Source organism: Phyllobates terribilis, unplaced genomic scaffold, assembly GCF_046119375.1.
Source record: "Phyllobates terribilis strain yellow unplaced genomic scaffold, ASM4611937v1 Scaffold_4__5_contigs__length_816908805, whole genome shotgun sequence".
NCBI classification, from domain to species: Eukaryota; Metazoa; Chordata; class Amphibia; order Anura; family Dendrobatidae; genus Phyllobates; species Phyllobates terribilis.
In genome coordinates, this window is record NW_027362764.1 from 470,012,647 (window position 1) to 470,029,399 (window position 16,753).

General features: G+C 41.7%; 1 protein-coding gene across 2 annotated transcripts in view; it reads left to right on the forward strand.

The window, feature by feature from the left end:
* The window catches only part of GMDS (GDP-mannose 4,6-dehydratase), a 704,434-nt gene that overhangs the window by 254,081 nt on the left and 433,600 nt on the right, over positions 1 to 16,753 (forward strand). For both annotated transcript variants that reach the window (XM_073676655.1, XM_073676654.1), the window contains 2 exons: positions 4,365 to 4,557; positions 5,468 to 5,572. In XM_073676655.1, coding sequence (XP_073532756.1) covers positions 4,365 to 4,557; positions 5,468 to 5,572 — 298 coding nt within the window. The remainder of the gene's footprint in view (positions 1 to 4,364; positions 4,558 to 5,467; positions 5,573 to 16,753) is intronic.

Genomic DNA, 16,753 nt, shown 5'->3' on the forward strand with positions numbered 1-16,753 from the left:
AGAATTGCTTGTGTCTGTTTCCTGCAGAACCATAGTGTCACCAACATCAATGGAAACTCAATTCACAGTTGATGAAAAGGGTCATCCCCATTTCTTTTGCTTTAATCACTTCCCCAGCCTTTCTGTTAAGAATACAATTGGCTCAACGCCCCTGAAGTATGACAAACACCATTCCCTGTGCAGAGCTGAGGCTATAAAACAAATGGAATTTTTATGTCAAAAATAATTTTGCTCTGGAACTTGTGAATAACTTTGTGACTTTCATTGTTTTAGCAGCCCTACAATTAGTGGTTTCCTATTCCGCACTACTGGCATCAGCAGTTACCATAGTAATCTGGGGTCTACATTTTATTGTCCTGGGAAAATTATATTGTTTTCTTTTATTGTAAATTGCAACTTAACTTTGCAAACAAAAGGTTTTCACATAGAAATGTGTTCAGCTTGTGGATATGCAGAACAAGAAAAAAAAAATGTCCTCCCACATTTATTCTTAGTCTGAGATTCCCATGGCAGAAATAAGGAGAAATGAATTGGCTATCTCGTACATCTTACTCATGTCCTCCAGAAAGCGAGTTCCCTCCTCCCAGTCCTCCTTTTTCCCATCTACTCTTGTTGCTTACAAGCAGTAACATGCCAGTATAATTTACTACGTAAACCTTTTCCAGCCATTTATTAGTCCAAATCCTTGACCCTTTTTAACGAAATCCTTAACTTTTTCAACATTTTTTTTTCCGTATTGTTAGTTGTTTCTGGCTATATTTCTTGTGTTTTGTTCCCTAACTAATTTTTACAGTGTAGTTTAATTCACATCTATCTCAATATACTGTATTTGTGTATATTGTGTGTGTATAAATATAAAGCACTGTGCAAAAGTTTTAGGCATGGGTGGAAAGATTGCTGTAAACTAAGAATGCTTTAAAAAATAGTAGTTTATTTTTATCAACTAAAACACAAAATCGATGAACAAAAAGGAAATCTCTATAAAATCAATATTTGCTTTCAAAATGGCATCAATTCTAATGGGTACACCTGCACACAATTTTTAACCGCTTCACGACCTTGGGTTTTTCAGTTTTTGCGGTTTCGTTTTTTGCTCCCCTTCTTCCCAGAGCCATAACTTTTTTTTATTTTTCTGTCAATATGGCCATGTGAGGGCTTGATTTTTGCGGGATGAGTTGTACTCTTTGAACGACACCAGTGGTTTTACCATATTGTATACTGGAAAACAGGTAAAAAATGCAAAGTGTGGTGAAATTGCAAAATAAATGCAATTCCACTTTTTTTTTTTTACCATGTTCACTAAATGCTAAAACTGACCTGCCATTATGGTTCTCCAGGTCATTACTGGTTTGTATATACAAAACATGTATAGGTTCTTTTTTATTTAAGTTGTAGAAAAAAAAAAAAACTCCATTTTCTGAGACGCACAGCATCAACATTTTTCGGGATGTGAGGGCTTATTTTTGCGTGCCGAGCTGACGACGTTATTGATAACATTTTGGGGTCTATACGATGTTTTGATCACCTGTTTTGCATTTTATTGCAATGTTGCGGCGACCAAAAAACATAATTCTGGCGTTTTTTGATTTTTTTTTTCTCGTCAGTTTTCCGATCGAGCGAAAGGGGGGTGATTTGAACTTTTTAATTTTTTTTATATCTATATTTATAAAAACATTTTTTTTTTTTACACGTTTTACTTTAAAAAAAATGAATAAAAAAAAAGCTGCGGTTGTCTGATCGCCTGTGCTACATTCAGCAGAGCTTCAGCCCTGCTATGTGCTGCAGAAATGCTTATCTGCTATGAATGCCAACCGCTGGGCGGCGCTCATAGCAGATCGGCTATAGTAACCACAGGGGGTCTCCTGCAGACCCCAAGTTGTCATGCCAACCCATCGACGCCCTGCTATCATGTGATGGGCGGGTCTTATGACGCATTTCCAGAGCGGTCATGAGTTTGACAGCGGCATTAAACATGTTAACAGTTGCGGGTAGATCATGATTCCACCCGCGGCTGTTAGGGGCACATGGCAGCTGATCAGCTGTCGTGCCTGAAAACATGCAGGCTCAGTGCCGGAGCCCTCGTGGAGTGCAGGACACGACCTATGACGTATGGATATGTCAGAAGTCGTGAAGTGGTTAAAGTTACTCGGCAGGGAAGTTATTCCAAATATCTTGCAGAGCTAACCACAGATAATCTGTTGATGTAGGCTTATGCAAATCCTATTTTCTGTAGATGTAGTCTTGTGTAAATCCTTCTGTCTGTTCATCATGATGTTTGGAACACGATCATTGCTGAGTTCCATCAAAAACTTGTGTGCAAGTGTACCTAGAAGGATTGATGCGTTGATGCTGTTTGGAAGGCAATAGGTGGTCCCACCAAATTTTGAGTTGGATTTCTCTTTAGTTCATTCACTTTGCATCTTGTTAATTGATAAAAATAAACTATGTACACTTCTAATTTTTAAAAGAATTGTGACTTTGTGGCATTTTTACCGCACCTGCCTTAAACCCTTTGTACAGCACTGTGGGTGCGTAAATTGATTTTAATTTTATAATCCTATTTATAGTTTCATGGAAAAAAATTATATACGACGGTCCTATTCAGTGATTGACAGCCTTCCATGTATAAGCAGATAATTTAAATGAATGTGTGTATCAATCTTCTCCGCTTCTCCTGCCTTATAATATGCTGCATGAAGTCCAGATGTATTGTTGAATATGACAGGTTCCCTTTTTAACAAGTCTTAATATCGCAGTCATTGATGACCTATTAGGATTTCCACCAATGCCTAGAACGGAGTATGATTGCTTTGCCTTTCATCTATTACACCAAGTTCACACTTTCAGTATTTGTTTCACTCCTGGTTTTGGCTTACAAATACTGATGTAAAATACTGACCGTGTGAATGTGGCTTATAAGGAGACTTTCTGGCTGAATGCTATGATTTGCAACCCATCTCCATTCCTTGTTTTTTAATAGAAAAAGCTTCTTTCTTTAGGATTGGTGACAAAACTAGTTCATGTGTACGTGGTCTTCTATAGATGTACAATCTGGAGTGGACCTGAGTCATGCATCTCATCTTCCCTGCACCCTGAACAATGGCTACTCTTTATGGATCCCTCACTTCATGAGTTGCAGATTTCAGGCTGTCACTTTAACTCTTGCAGGGTTTTTTTATGGGCTTGGGGAGTTGCTTTTGATACAAAAGGTTTTCATTAGGTGTGTGCTCATGGTCTGATTTTGGCTGTCATGACTGAGTGCAGTAATCCTATGCCCTCCTGGTTTTGACATGACAATGCATACTGGATGGAATGTTAATAGTTTTTATCTTTTGGTTATCACTCATTTGTAATGACTTAATACCTGATGCAATAATGCAATAAAGCCGTTGTAAAATAGTTTAAGTTGTAAGTAAGAAATCACTGAAAGCTCACAGCTTTGTCATTCTTCATTGTCTTCATAGACTGTACTTGTCAAACTTACGGTTAGCATACTAAACAAGTATATCTATGGGTCATTAACTAGAAGTGACCTTTTGATATGGTAGTGCATTTTTTCTTTGTTTAGTGAAGATCAAAATGTATAGTACTGCTTGCAATAGGTAATGTCTTGGATGTAATTAATAGGTATTTTATATACCTGAAAAATCATACAAATTGTAGGTAATGCAGAACATTTGATTTGAGTATGTAGAAGTTTTAAATGCAACACTAGTTGTTCTGGGTCTTCGCAGAATGGATTACTTAAACAACAATGGATGATCTGTGTTGTCATTATTGATTGTAACAATTAATTGTGGCCAACCTCTGCAAGGAGGTAGCATTTCTCCCTGTTTGCGTGAGTTTCCTCTGGGTACTCTGATTTCATCCCACACTCCAAAGTCATACTGGTAGGGATTTAAATTATAAGCTCCAATGGGGACAGTGATGATATCTGTAAAGTGCTGTGGAGTATGATAGAGAGTATATATAATATAAAAAATTGTGCATAATGGACACATTTCACCATTTTATTTGTTCAGATTTTTGTTGGCCCTGAAAGTCTTGTATCGTACCAATAAATGGAATTCTCATGGACCCATTAAGTCATGAGAAGTCATGAGGGCCCATCAGTATCTTTTAGTAGCTGCCATTAAATGGATCAATATGGATCCAGTATATCATGTGTGCTTTTTTTTATTATAGGAATAGTCAACTGATGGTGTCAATGTGAGCATATCCTAAATCATAATTTTACAGTTCATATTGGCTCTGAATTCTTGTCCCTTTCCAATGTATATATTACCATATATTAAACAAATCCATTTACAAAATGTGGACCCGATGTATTCCTCACATTAAGACTTTGTTATTGTTGTTTTTAGATATCTTTTGACCTGGCAGAGTACACGGCTGATGTTGATGGTGTTGGAACGTTGCGTCTTCTGGATGCAGTGAAAACCTGTGGCCTTATTGAAACGGTGAAGTTTTATCAAGCCTCAACCAGTGAACTGTATGGAAAAGTGCAGGAAATTCCGCAGAAAGAGACCACTCCATTTTACCCTCGATCCCCATATGGTATGTCAGCACTTGACAGGGCAAGATTCTATAAAATACCTGTTGTTGTGTTCTAGTAACTATTTTATATTCTATTGGCTTTCTTGGAAAAAAAAATAGATTAAGGCCTAAAATAAAAAAAACAATTTGCCAAATTGTTTTTTTTAGCATCTTTTTTTTTTTTTTTTCACGGAGCCATGGTTTTTCATTGGCCAGTTTGATCTTCAACACGGGTCAACTTTAGACATGTCTCCATTTTGTTTTGTTTTACATGGAGATTAGGGCCCACTCATACATATGCAAATAGCCTCTTCAGAGAGTTAGAGGACTTGATCTCTAGAGGAGCATTGCATGGCCTGTATGTCTCCGGACGCCAGCTTGGCACTCTTCACAAGGCGAAATGTTCCCTCTTAGACACCCAGTCAGAGGCTTCTCACCTAGCCACATCAGAGCTCCTGCCTTGCACTGAGAAGGGGCAAACACCCCGAAACACATGTCTGCAAAGGGAGTTTCTGGTCTGGCTTATATTCAAAGTCATGTGGCAAGGCTCATTAAATGGTCTATATTGACTTTTAGGATTGCTACACCCAATAGGTGGTGCTAGGGATCAAGTCCTCTACCTGTCTGTCTCTATTTGGGTATATAAATTGTCTAAGTCACCTTACCCTAGCTTTGCACTCTCTAGAAGGAAAAATGTGTTTCCCACCACCCCTAGACCACCACTCATACACAGGAATCTAATAGAAAATGCCACTTTTTTTTCCTGTTTAGTAAATATACTTAAATCCCTCATGATGCATCCATATAAGGTTGTACAGTCAAGAGCTCATGCAACCCTGTAGCATCTTTAACAAATCTGTGTTTTTTTTATGCTAACAATTAATGGTCTGTAGAGATTAATGGTAACAATGGAGATATCTCTGTTTTACAGGAGCCGCCAAACTCTATGCCTACTGGATTGTGGTGAATTTCAGAGAAGCCTACAAACTGTTTGCAGTCAATGGTATTCTTTTTAACCATGAGAGCCCTCGTAGAGGTTAGGAACTGAATTGATTTTAATTTGTAGAAACTATAAAACATTGTTGCATAACACATTTTTTGGTAGCTTTCAGTGTGCGCTATTATGACACTGGTCTTCAAAACGATCTGTATCGTTATGAAAATCATAATGTGGAGCTGCTTTTGAAAAGGGCTGCTGCAAGTGTTTGGTGGTCTAGTTCTTTAAGCCCATTTACACTGTGCTTTTCCCATGTTCAGTTTCCCGTCACGGCTTGTGTCCAAGCCCCCCTGCAAAACGGGATTCGGGAGTATTCGCTGAATGGGTCATTTCGCTAGAATGGTGCTGACAGTCAACGTGTGCTGTCGTGCATCAATTTTGGGCATATACGCCTACTGGAGGCGGACACTCGCATAGTAGACTGCAGTGAGCGTCAACCTCCGGTAAGTATATATGCCCGAACATAATGCGCAACAGAGTACATGTTGACTCTGTCTGCACCATTGTAGTCAATGGCTCCATCAGCGCATACACCCGAATCCCATTTTGTGGGGGTAATTCGAACGCAAGCCCCGACGGGACCACTAAGCGTGTATTGTTTATGCCCAAAGTAACTGAAATTATGGGCAGATGCTGTACCTATGAGGTTTTGACTTGAGTTACTGCATCAAAGAGCATTTCTCATGGTGACTAATCTAATGCATTTTTTTTTTTGCATTTAGAGGGACCATAAAATGTCAATTAATGCTGTAGCTCTAGATTTGTAGACTAGTATAGTTTTGCAGACATCACTCAATTAAATTGGATTTGTCAAGTGATTTCATAATACACACTGCATGCATTAAGAAATGGATATTACACCTGATGAGTCTGGTGTCTTTTCTTTCAAATTAATGTCAGAATGGCAGTATAATCTTTTATGAAAACTGAAACTCCATTTCTGAACCACCTTGCCTGATTGACAACTCCTCAGTGTCCCTCCTCCCCGCTGCTGCTCAAAAATGCCACTGCTCAGTAGAAGCTGCAACTGTCAGGGCTAAGAGATTCATATATTCTGTGCAATTAAATTAATTTGTCAGCTCTTTCACCCACAAACTATTTATTTGCTCATGTAGCGCTTTCAATTGATTGGTTTGATATGCAAATAAGGCTGTAGATCTGAAGCATCTGTCACTCCAGCTCTATTCCCCGCCCATCACCAGCTTCTGCTGATTGACAGACTCTGTGCTGTGGGACTTCTAGCAAAGGAGCTGTTAGTCAAGCAGCAGGAGGCAGCGCTGGTCCAGGAATAGAGCTGGAATGACTGATGCTAGAGATCTACAAATAGCTCTTCATTTGTCTCATTTGCGTATTAATTTGCACACTAATTTCTTGGTAATAAAGAATCGGACTGGCCATGTAAAGGTATTGCTGGACTAGTTTTTGAAACAGCTACATGCCCATATAAATAGTTTAGGGAGTGACATGCTTATAATTTCCTTTTAACCCCTTCACGATCTTGGACATATAGGTACGTCCAAAGTTGTCTCTGCCTGTTATTGACAGCGGCATTTAACACGTGCCGGCCTGAAGCGCTTCACAAGTCCCGCCCATCGGCACCCCTGTCAAGTGATCGGGGGGCGCCGATGTGTTATGACAGCCGGGTATCTTCAGAAGACGCCTGTGCCTGTCATTGTGAATTTCCTTTGAACGTCAGCCTGTTGCCGGCGTTCATAGGAAATTGTGATTTTTGCTGAAGCACTGCTATGTGTGATCGCAGCTTCAAGTCTCCTAAGGAGACTATTGAAGCCAGTAAAAAAAAAAACACAAGTTCATATCACTTCCCTTTTGCCCCATTGAAAATAAAACAATAAACCAACTGCGCATGTCTGGAAGTTTAGAAGATGGCCATGCGCAGTGCACCTCTGAAGCCAGGAAGCGTACACCCGGCTTCAGAGACGCTGTAATGCTGCCGGAATGTGCGGCGTGCATGCGCGAGATTTGCAGTGGCTGGTGATGACTCCGCTCGTGAAAATTATGTTATCACGCCCACAGGGGCGAGATCACATGGAAAGAGGGCTGACCAGTCTGAGGCAACCAACACCCCATCAACTAGTCAAAGCCCTCATTAGCATAGCAAACAGACATTATAAATGCTTTTTTTTATACCCTTTTTTCACTCAATAACGGTATACAGGGCTGGTTACTCAGGGAATTTACTCATACATAGGTGAAAGCTGCTGGGTTGGAGGGCATGGGGGACCTGACAGGTTCCCTTTAACAGTGCTGCCATATGATGTCCTTGTGTATTTATAGCAGTATATTCTAGAAATCAAGGTTGATCATTTACATTTTAATATGATTCTAGATATTTTGCATTCTGTGACAATTCCTTGATGTGATTATTTTTGATTTTGTCTAAAAACATTTGCTGTATATTTGCATGACACCAATGTACTGTATATTATTATTATATAGGCTGAAGTGGATTTTCGTGTACTTATGCACCTGCTGTTATTTACAGCTGGGCAATCACTTCTTGTTTCATGCGATACCAAGGACCAATTTACAAGAAAAATTACCAAATGCAAAACTCATTTAGTAATTATTGGGTAAGGTGGAGTTTCCCTTAGACAGTGCATGTATTCATGCAAATCTGAAGATAATAACTTGTTTGGAATTGGTACATAATAGCATCTATTGATGTGCAGGATGGAAACGCCCTACCTTAGTGTGTGGACCATTCCTTGTTCCACAAATTATGTCAAGATGCTTAGCATCAGGAAGTTCTTGGTGCCAGCTTCAAGTGGGTATGGGAAAACAATTGCTCCAGTGTTATAGGTAACCAGTATTTCCCCCTTTACTGGTTCTCCAAAACAATGATTGCTTGTCCTCCATCTGTGATGAACAGCAACGTTGCCTAAATCCCTTCTATAATGCTGAATGCCCTGTGTTTCACAACCATCCTCAGCAGTAGACGCACCCTTCTAGCTTTTCCCTATAAGATAAGAGGCTGGCTAGAGCATGCACGCATTGGACGAGGACAGACAAAACCATGTATACATTCCACGAGCAGGCGGGTACTGGTGTGGGAAACAAGCAAACCACATAGGACTCTACATCAAAATGTAATCGCCCTTCAGAACGCTGTGAAATACAATCTACCAGCTTACATCGTGTGCTGTATTAATTAGACGTAAATGCAAACAAAAAAATCTAAATCTGAAACTAGCCACTTATTATGCTAAATGAGTGGGAAATGGATATAAAGCAGAAGGGGGAAATGTCTTTGTGGCATCTTGTAACTCCATAAATCAGCTTGTGGGAGAATATTAATGCTGTGGTCTCAAAATAATTCTATGTACCAAACTTGAAAAATATCACCTCTTATTTTAAGCCTTTCACAGAGTTTACATAGTAATTCCTGAATCTCGTCTCATGCATGAGTGAGTTTTAGGACTATGAAATAACTAGATATATCTTCTATGGCCACATTTCATGTCCAGTAATATAATTGCAGTATTTTATCAACATTCATATCAAGAAAGTAACACAACCAGTTGGATCCAATGTGCCATTTCTGTAATATTTGGATGGCAGATACTCAGAGCTGCAGTGTAAGAAATAATTATCGTGATGTTTTTCACATTTCTGGAATATGCTAAATGGTTGCTTTGTACAAACGATGACCTAAATCATTGCTTGTTTTTTCTGTTTCGTTCACTTCGCAATACTGGCATTGAACAAATTACTTTTCTTGTTAAAGGAGGTTGACCTGCTAAATTTCAATGGGCTCTAAAGATACTCATGCACCCTGCAGCTGCCAATCTTTGACAGTATATTGAGCATATTTGCAGTCTTTAGACAATTGGTACTTTATCTATTGACTGGTTGTGTAAAGAAAGCTTTAAGGGGCCGTTTTACAGAGATGGGTACAATTCAAATAATGGAGGCAATGATTTAGTATAAGCCCAAGCCTATTGCACTACTTGGATATCCGTTTGTCCAGTTCGGATGCAAAAGCGATTGTGAATCAGTTTCATCGGCTTTGGTCCAATTGAAAGTCACAACAGGTGCATTAAGAAAGAGAATCTGTTCTAGGTGGTGCTGAGGGAAATGCTGGAAGACATTACTGCAATATAGGATTTTATCCGGTGTCAGATGGGAAATCTGAATGCAGGGATGTGCTCACCTGGTGGGGTTGTGTTTCCACAACACTGTACAAACTCTGATACGAATGGCTGCTGCAGATCCACGGAGGGATTAAGTAGATGAGTGGAGATATGGATCTTTGTTGCATTGCCAAAGACACAAATGGATTCCTTGGTGTCCAGGAGGCATTTTTTTGCCTCCTGGATACTTTCATCACACACACCGAGGAATCAGTTGGCGTCTCTGGCAATCCAACAAATATCCATTATCTCCACTCATCTACTTTCAGGTGATGCTAACACACTTCTCTCTCCTAATCCTTCCTGACTGATTTTTCTTTGGGTTTTGCTAGTCTCTTTGCCCCTACTGGTAGCATAAGGTGATACCTACAGCCAATTCTGGTTACATAATGAACCAGCTCCTCCAGCATGTGCTGTTAGACGTTTTGCCTAGCATAGTCCCAAGTGTATGGAGCAGACACCAGACCAAACCTCCATGCAATAGTCAGTGGTACCCTGATTGTTTTTAGGTATGAGGTGAAATCCTCAAAGCCATTATTAGATTTTACAGTGTTGCAGTTGTACCTGGTTTCCTCCCAGTACAAGACCATGCCTAGCCTCATGTGGCCAAAGTTTGTAGGCAAGTCCTGAATGACCAAGGCATTGATACCATTGACTGACCACCTTGTTCTTTAAAACGGAGTCCAACTGATTACTTTTAGGATAGTATGTATAAGTGGATCAGACATTGCCATGCAGTGCCACAGACTATCTAGGAGCTCATTGATGCCCTGATCTATGTGTTGGATGTTGTCCTGGAAATATCATCTTTGTTTTCGTCAGACGAATGCACAACCATCGCTAAGAGTGCATATGGGGGTATTATACACTGCCAAATCACATTTGAGTTGCCACGATGAAATTAACTCATATTGGACTTGTATGTGACTTCATTTTCTTTTAGGGTGGTGGGGGTTTATTTGGAATCTAGTTTAAATTGGGAAAGATTATCAACTTGAATCTTTCTTTCAAAGAGATCCAATGTGTGATTTAAGTATTCACTTAGTGTTTGCAAACTTTAACTCACCAATATAATACACTGCTCAAAAAACTTGTTTGCTGTAACCTTGTACAATTATTGAATGATCAGCAATAATTTTGGTCATTTGTAACTAATGATTGGCCACTACTTTTTTATTGATGGCCTTTTCCTTAGGATAGGCCATCAATATCTGATCAGTGGAAGGTGCAACATCAGACACCCTTGTCGATCAGCTGTTAACGCCAGTGACTGGAAGTCCTTGGATGCAGCCGGAACGCAGCAGCTCCATCATTTCTATAGTGTCTGTGGCCAAATACTACAGATACACCCCTATATAAATGATTAGGGGTGGATCTGTAGCACCTTGCTATGGCCATTATACTGTAGTTTTGTGGAGTTGCTGTGTTCCGGCAGCATGCGGGAACTTCCAGCCAGTGCAAGTAACAGCTGATTGTGCAGTGTGTCGCACCTCCATCAGTCAGATTGATGGCCTATCCCAAGGAAAATGCCATCAATATAAAAGTAGTGGCCAAACCCTCTAATTTTAGACCATCATAAAAGTTGATGACCTATGCATTATATCCCCTCTTATAAATGGCCTTGTGATAGATCACAGAAAGGAGGAAAAGCATTCAAGCTCAAATTAGTAAAATACAATAAAGAATAATAATAAATTTATTTATATAGCGCCAACATTCCGCAGCACTTTACAATTAAGCGGGGACAATAAATTCAATACAAGGTAAGACTGTTTAAACAGTTAAATTAGGAGTGAGGTCCCTGCTCGCAAGCTTACAATCTACAAAATACTATATGTAGTATGTCTTTAGAACATTCTTTTTTTTTTGCCTTTCATGTACATAAATGTAAATAAATCATAGCAAAATGTGTTAAAGCAAATACAACCGGTTATGCATAGAGGTCAAGAAAGAGTGGGGGGGGAATAAAGACCCCAAATATAGCTAGATTTTTCCATACTAATATATTATCCATTTTTCAGAGATGTATGAGAAATGCTAAGGTTTACATTTTTCGGACTCTTTGGATGCACCAACACGTTTAAAGTCCAGATTTAACTTATGGTTATTTTTAAACTTTACAAATGCTTTACATTCACTGATTTTTAATAAATGTAATGCTTTTAGTATATTATAGCCAAAAGAGAAGGACTGTGTCCATATCACATTTCCAGATTCCCAGGCTCCATGTTCATTACATGTGCAGAAATCTTCCCAGGGTAAGGTGCTGATGACATCATTGTAAGATTTCTTTTGGCTGGCTGACCTCTCCCATGCCATGCTTATAAGCAGACATTGGGATTTTATAAAAAGTCTGTAAGAGTTATTCTGCATCTTTCTTTTAGCATCCTGATTTCTAGTTTAGTTTCTCAAATTATGCCACTTTATGCTGGAGGAACAAGAGTTTGTGTTCTGTAAGGCAGGATTCCACTTGTGAATTGGGTTTCATTGACTTACATCAGATGTTTACGAGGACTGTAACACGAAGCAGACCCTGTGATTTATTTGTCTTATTACTCTAAAGAAGCATGCATGGTATCTTGGCTGCAAAATAGGATATTAATATTTATCATGTTAAATCATCTCTTCTGCTCTGCCAGATGAAAATCCTTATTTCCAGTACGTCTCCATGGCAGCACCATAGGAGGAGTAATCACATATCCTGTGTAGGGCCAGGAAGCACAAGAGGTTAAAAGCCCTCCCACCCCCAACCTCCTCAGTGTTTTTCCTGTCCCTACACAGGACAGGGAGTGCAGGAGGAGCGCTGGTGCAGGAGCACTGAAGAAAAGGTTTTTACCTTGCGAGACCCCGGGGGATCGGGGGGGGGCCGCGGCTCTCTCCTTCCCGCCGTCAAGCGGGTCCTGGGCCGACACTCCCTGCCGGGAGTCCCTCAGCCCTCCGGTGTGCTGGAGCCTCCGGGTGCCGCTTCCCCATCGCCGAGGCTCTCTGCGTCCTGCTCTGGGCGGGTCCGGCTTCTCCCGGCTCCAGGACCGCCCGGCGTCAAAACCAGAAGTCCGGAGATGACTACTTCCGGTGGCAGTCGCGCGGGAAATTCAAACCGCGGTTAGACCAGACGCCAGGGAGCAGGAGAAACTGACTGGACGACCAGGTAAGGTATAAGAAGGGGGGCTGGGGAGCAGCATAGGCAGGCTTACAGCTTGGCACCCCTGGCAGTACAATGGTTGACGTGTCACACCCTAATACCCACCCTGGATCACCCCAGAGTCATGTAAGTGTACCATTACCCCCTTTTTTATATGGCTAATGGGGCTTACTCTTACCAGGCCCTCCATATATTTTATAGGATGTCTCTGGGCAGTTACCACCTCCTTCTGAAAAAAAGGATATGGGAAAAAAGTCCACAGTAAAATCCAAGAGATGCCTGGATTGTAACATCAAACTTCCCGACTCATATACAAAGCGTCTGTGCTGAATGTAGAGCATCCATGCTAAAGGAGGAGCACGGGCTTTATTAAATGTGATGCGCAGTATAATTAAAGAAGTTCAGGCTTCTATCACATCTCTACAGCCCCCAGGTTCAGGAGTCCAGGAAGTCCCGAGACCCAAAAGACCCAGAGAAGACATAGCACCATCTTCTGAGGGTGAAATCGACCCATCTGGCGACTCTGACAGTGAGACCATTAGTCTACCCCAGGGCTAGGAACGGAAAAGATATATGTTGCACTCAGATGGTATGGATATTCTTCTACGAGCCGTCAGAAACACGATGCAAGTAGAGGAAACGGAGAAGAGCAGTAACATTCAGGATGAGATGTTTGGTGGTCTTAAAACCCAGAGATCCATGGTTTTTCCTGTTAATGCTCATGTGAAGGACATGATACTGGAGGAATGGGAAGATGCGGAGAAGAGACTTTCTATACCACGAGACTTCCACGCCCGACTATCTTTTGACCCAGAGGACACCAACGTGTGGGACACTGTTCCTAAAATTGACGTCCCAGTGGCTAAAGTGGTCAAGAAAACCTCTATCCCCTTTGAGGACTCGTCAGGACTTAAAGATCCTATGGATAGGAAGGCGGACTGACTTTTGAAAAAAGCCTGGGAATCTTTGGCGACAATCATTAAATCTAATATCACTGCTACATCTATTACCAGATCCATGAGAATCTGGCTAGAAGAGTTGGTCACCTACGGGATGGCACCCCGAGGGAAACTCTCCTTCAATCATTGCCCCTGTTAAAGATGGCAACAAATTTTTTGGCCGACGCTTCGGCGGAATCTGTCAGAAATAATGTGCTTTCCAACTCTGCCCTTAGAGCTGTCTGGTTAAAAACATGGTCTGGAGATACAGCTTCTAAGAACAAGCTGTGCTCCATTCCATTTTCAAGGCTCAGAGTATTCGGACCTGTACTAGATGACATTCTAGAAAAAGCGTCCGATAGAAAGAAGGGCTTCCCCGAGGAGAAAAAGGAGCAGCCCTTTCTTAAACCCTTCCCCTCCTGTAAATATAACACTCAGAAAAAAGGGGGGTCCACAAGCTGGAGTTTTAATAAGGGGAACAAAGATAGGAAATACCAGCCCAGTACTAGCTCTCGACCAAAACGACAATGACTGTCAGAGTGGGGGGGCGATTTTAAAGTTTTTCAAAAACAGTTGGCATCGGCTCACTCAAAATCCCTGGATACTAACAACTATAGCACAGGGTTACAGGATAGAATTTTCTCAATATCCTCCTCAAAAATTCCGCCTGACAAAGGGTTCCCCTACCTCTTTCCCGTCTACGGGCAGACATAGAGAAGCTGCTACATCAGAGGGTTATTGTGCCAGTTCCGGAACACTAACATCAGGGCCATTACTCCTCTCTGTTTTCAATAAAAAAAACGTTAGGGGAGTTCCGTACAATGATCAACTTGAAACCCCTAAACCGTTGGGTCCGTTACAAAAAATTCCGCATGGAATCAGTAAGATCAGCCACTCCTCTAATAGACGCAGATGCGGTAATGTGCACCCTGGACCTCAGAGATGCATACTACCACCTGCCAATACATTCCTCAAGTCAGCAATATCTGAGGTTTGCACTACCATCAGGCAGTCAGATTCTACACTACCAGTTCCGATGTCTTCCCTTTGGCCTGTCCTCTGCTCCCAGAATCTTTACGAAGATCATGGCAGAGGTGGTGGCCTATATCCGACTCAGGGATATTACCATCATTCCGTACTTGGACGACTTCCTGGTGGTGGCAGGATCTCCTCTAGGTGTGACGCAACATCTGGAAGTTGTCCTACAGACCTTTACCAACCTGGGTTTGATTGTGAACAAAGAAAAATCCAATCTTATTCCCAGTACTTGACACATCTTCCTGGGAGTCCAGCTCGACTCCCGAAGGCGAATGTCTGATCTCCCGGAAGACAAAATACTCTTAATTCCACAAAGGATTCGTTCTTTTTCAAGAGAGAAGAAACCTTCAATCCGAAAGGCAATGAGTATTTTGGGATTTATGCGTCACCTGCGTCAGATGGAGCCAGTTCCATTCCAGGCCTCTACAGAAATGCATCCAGGAAGTGACAGACGGACATCAGAATTACCTAGACAGGATGTCTTTGTCCAGAGACGCCCAGGACTCTCTACACTGGTGGCTCGACCAGAAGAATCTACAGATGGGAGTGCAGTGGATTCTGGAACCTTGTCTTTTAGTGACCACGGACGCAAATCTCTCAGGATGGGGAGGTCGAGTGGGAGATTATCTCCAAGGAACATGGTCCACAGAAATTCAGACCTGATCATCAAATTTTCGGGAACTACAGGCGATCTGGGAAGCCCTACAGAGAAGCCAGGCGGTCTTAAGAGACAGACATGTAAAAGTCCTGTCGGACAACATCACGGCAGTCTCCTTCATCAGACATCAGGGCAGACCAAGACATCCACTTCTCCAGTCCCTGACCAAAAGGATATTCTTAGGGATAGAGAAAATAGTGAGCTCCATTTCAGCAGTTTACCTTCGGGGATCCGACAATCAGGAGGCAGATTATCTCCGCAGGCATCAGATGAAGGCTTCAGAATGGGAACTGAACGAAGAGGTGTTCCAGCAACTAACTCGCAGATGGGGTCAGCCGCACCTAGACCTTTTTGCATCCAGAACGAATGCAAAGACAACATCTTTCTTCTCTCTCGACCCAGGAGATCATCCTCTGGCAGTGGATGCTCTCACAATATTGGATAGAAGGCCTAACATGCCTTCCCACCTGCCCCTATAATTCAGAGAATGCTGCGGAAAATTCAGGAAGATCGGGCGACAGTCATAGCAGTTGTCCCGTTCTCTCCAAGGAGGAGTTGGTTCTCCCTTCTACGTAATCTAGCGTTGGAAGACCCAATCATTTTACCATTTCAGGAGGATCTTCTGACGCAAGGTCCACTGTTGCATTGGAATCTTCAACAACTCCAGCTCTCAGCCTGGCTTCTGAAGGGGAGATCCTGAAGAATAAGGGCTTATCTGCCAGAGTGATCCAGACTATGCAGGCTAGTAGAAAACCTGTAACTCAGGCTATATATAAGAAAGTCTGGAAGACCTTTTGTCAGTTCTATAGGACGGTAGACACCTCTCAGCCAGACATCCCTGCGATCCTTGATTTCTTGCAGGCAGGATTTGACGCAGGTCTTAGACCAAGTACCTTGAAGATGCAGATTGCGGCACTAGGTGCTTTCTAAGACACATCATTGTCCTCGCATCCCTGGATAATCAGGTTTGTCAAGGCAATCAAGAGAATTTCTTCCCCTCCGTGGGATCTGAATCTTGTCCTGAGAGTCCTTTGTAAGCCTGCCTTCGGCCCAGTTAATGAATTGGGAATAAAGAACGTGACTCTGAAAACAGTCTTCTTGGTGGCAATCACCACGGCTAAACGGTTGGGTGAAATCCAGACTATCTATTGTCGAGCCTTGTATGCAGATTCGGAATGATTGCATCATTCTGAAGCTGGATCCAAGTTTCTCCCCGAAGGTGGTGTCATCAATGACCTTAAACCAAGAAGTGGTTCTTCCATCATTCTGCGAAAACCCTAGGAATCAGAGGGA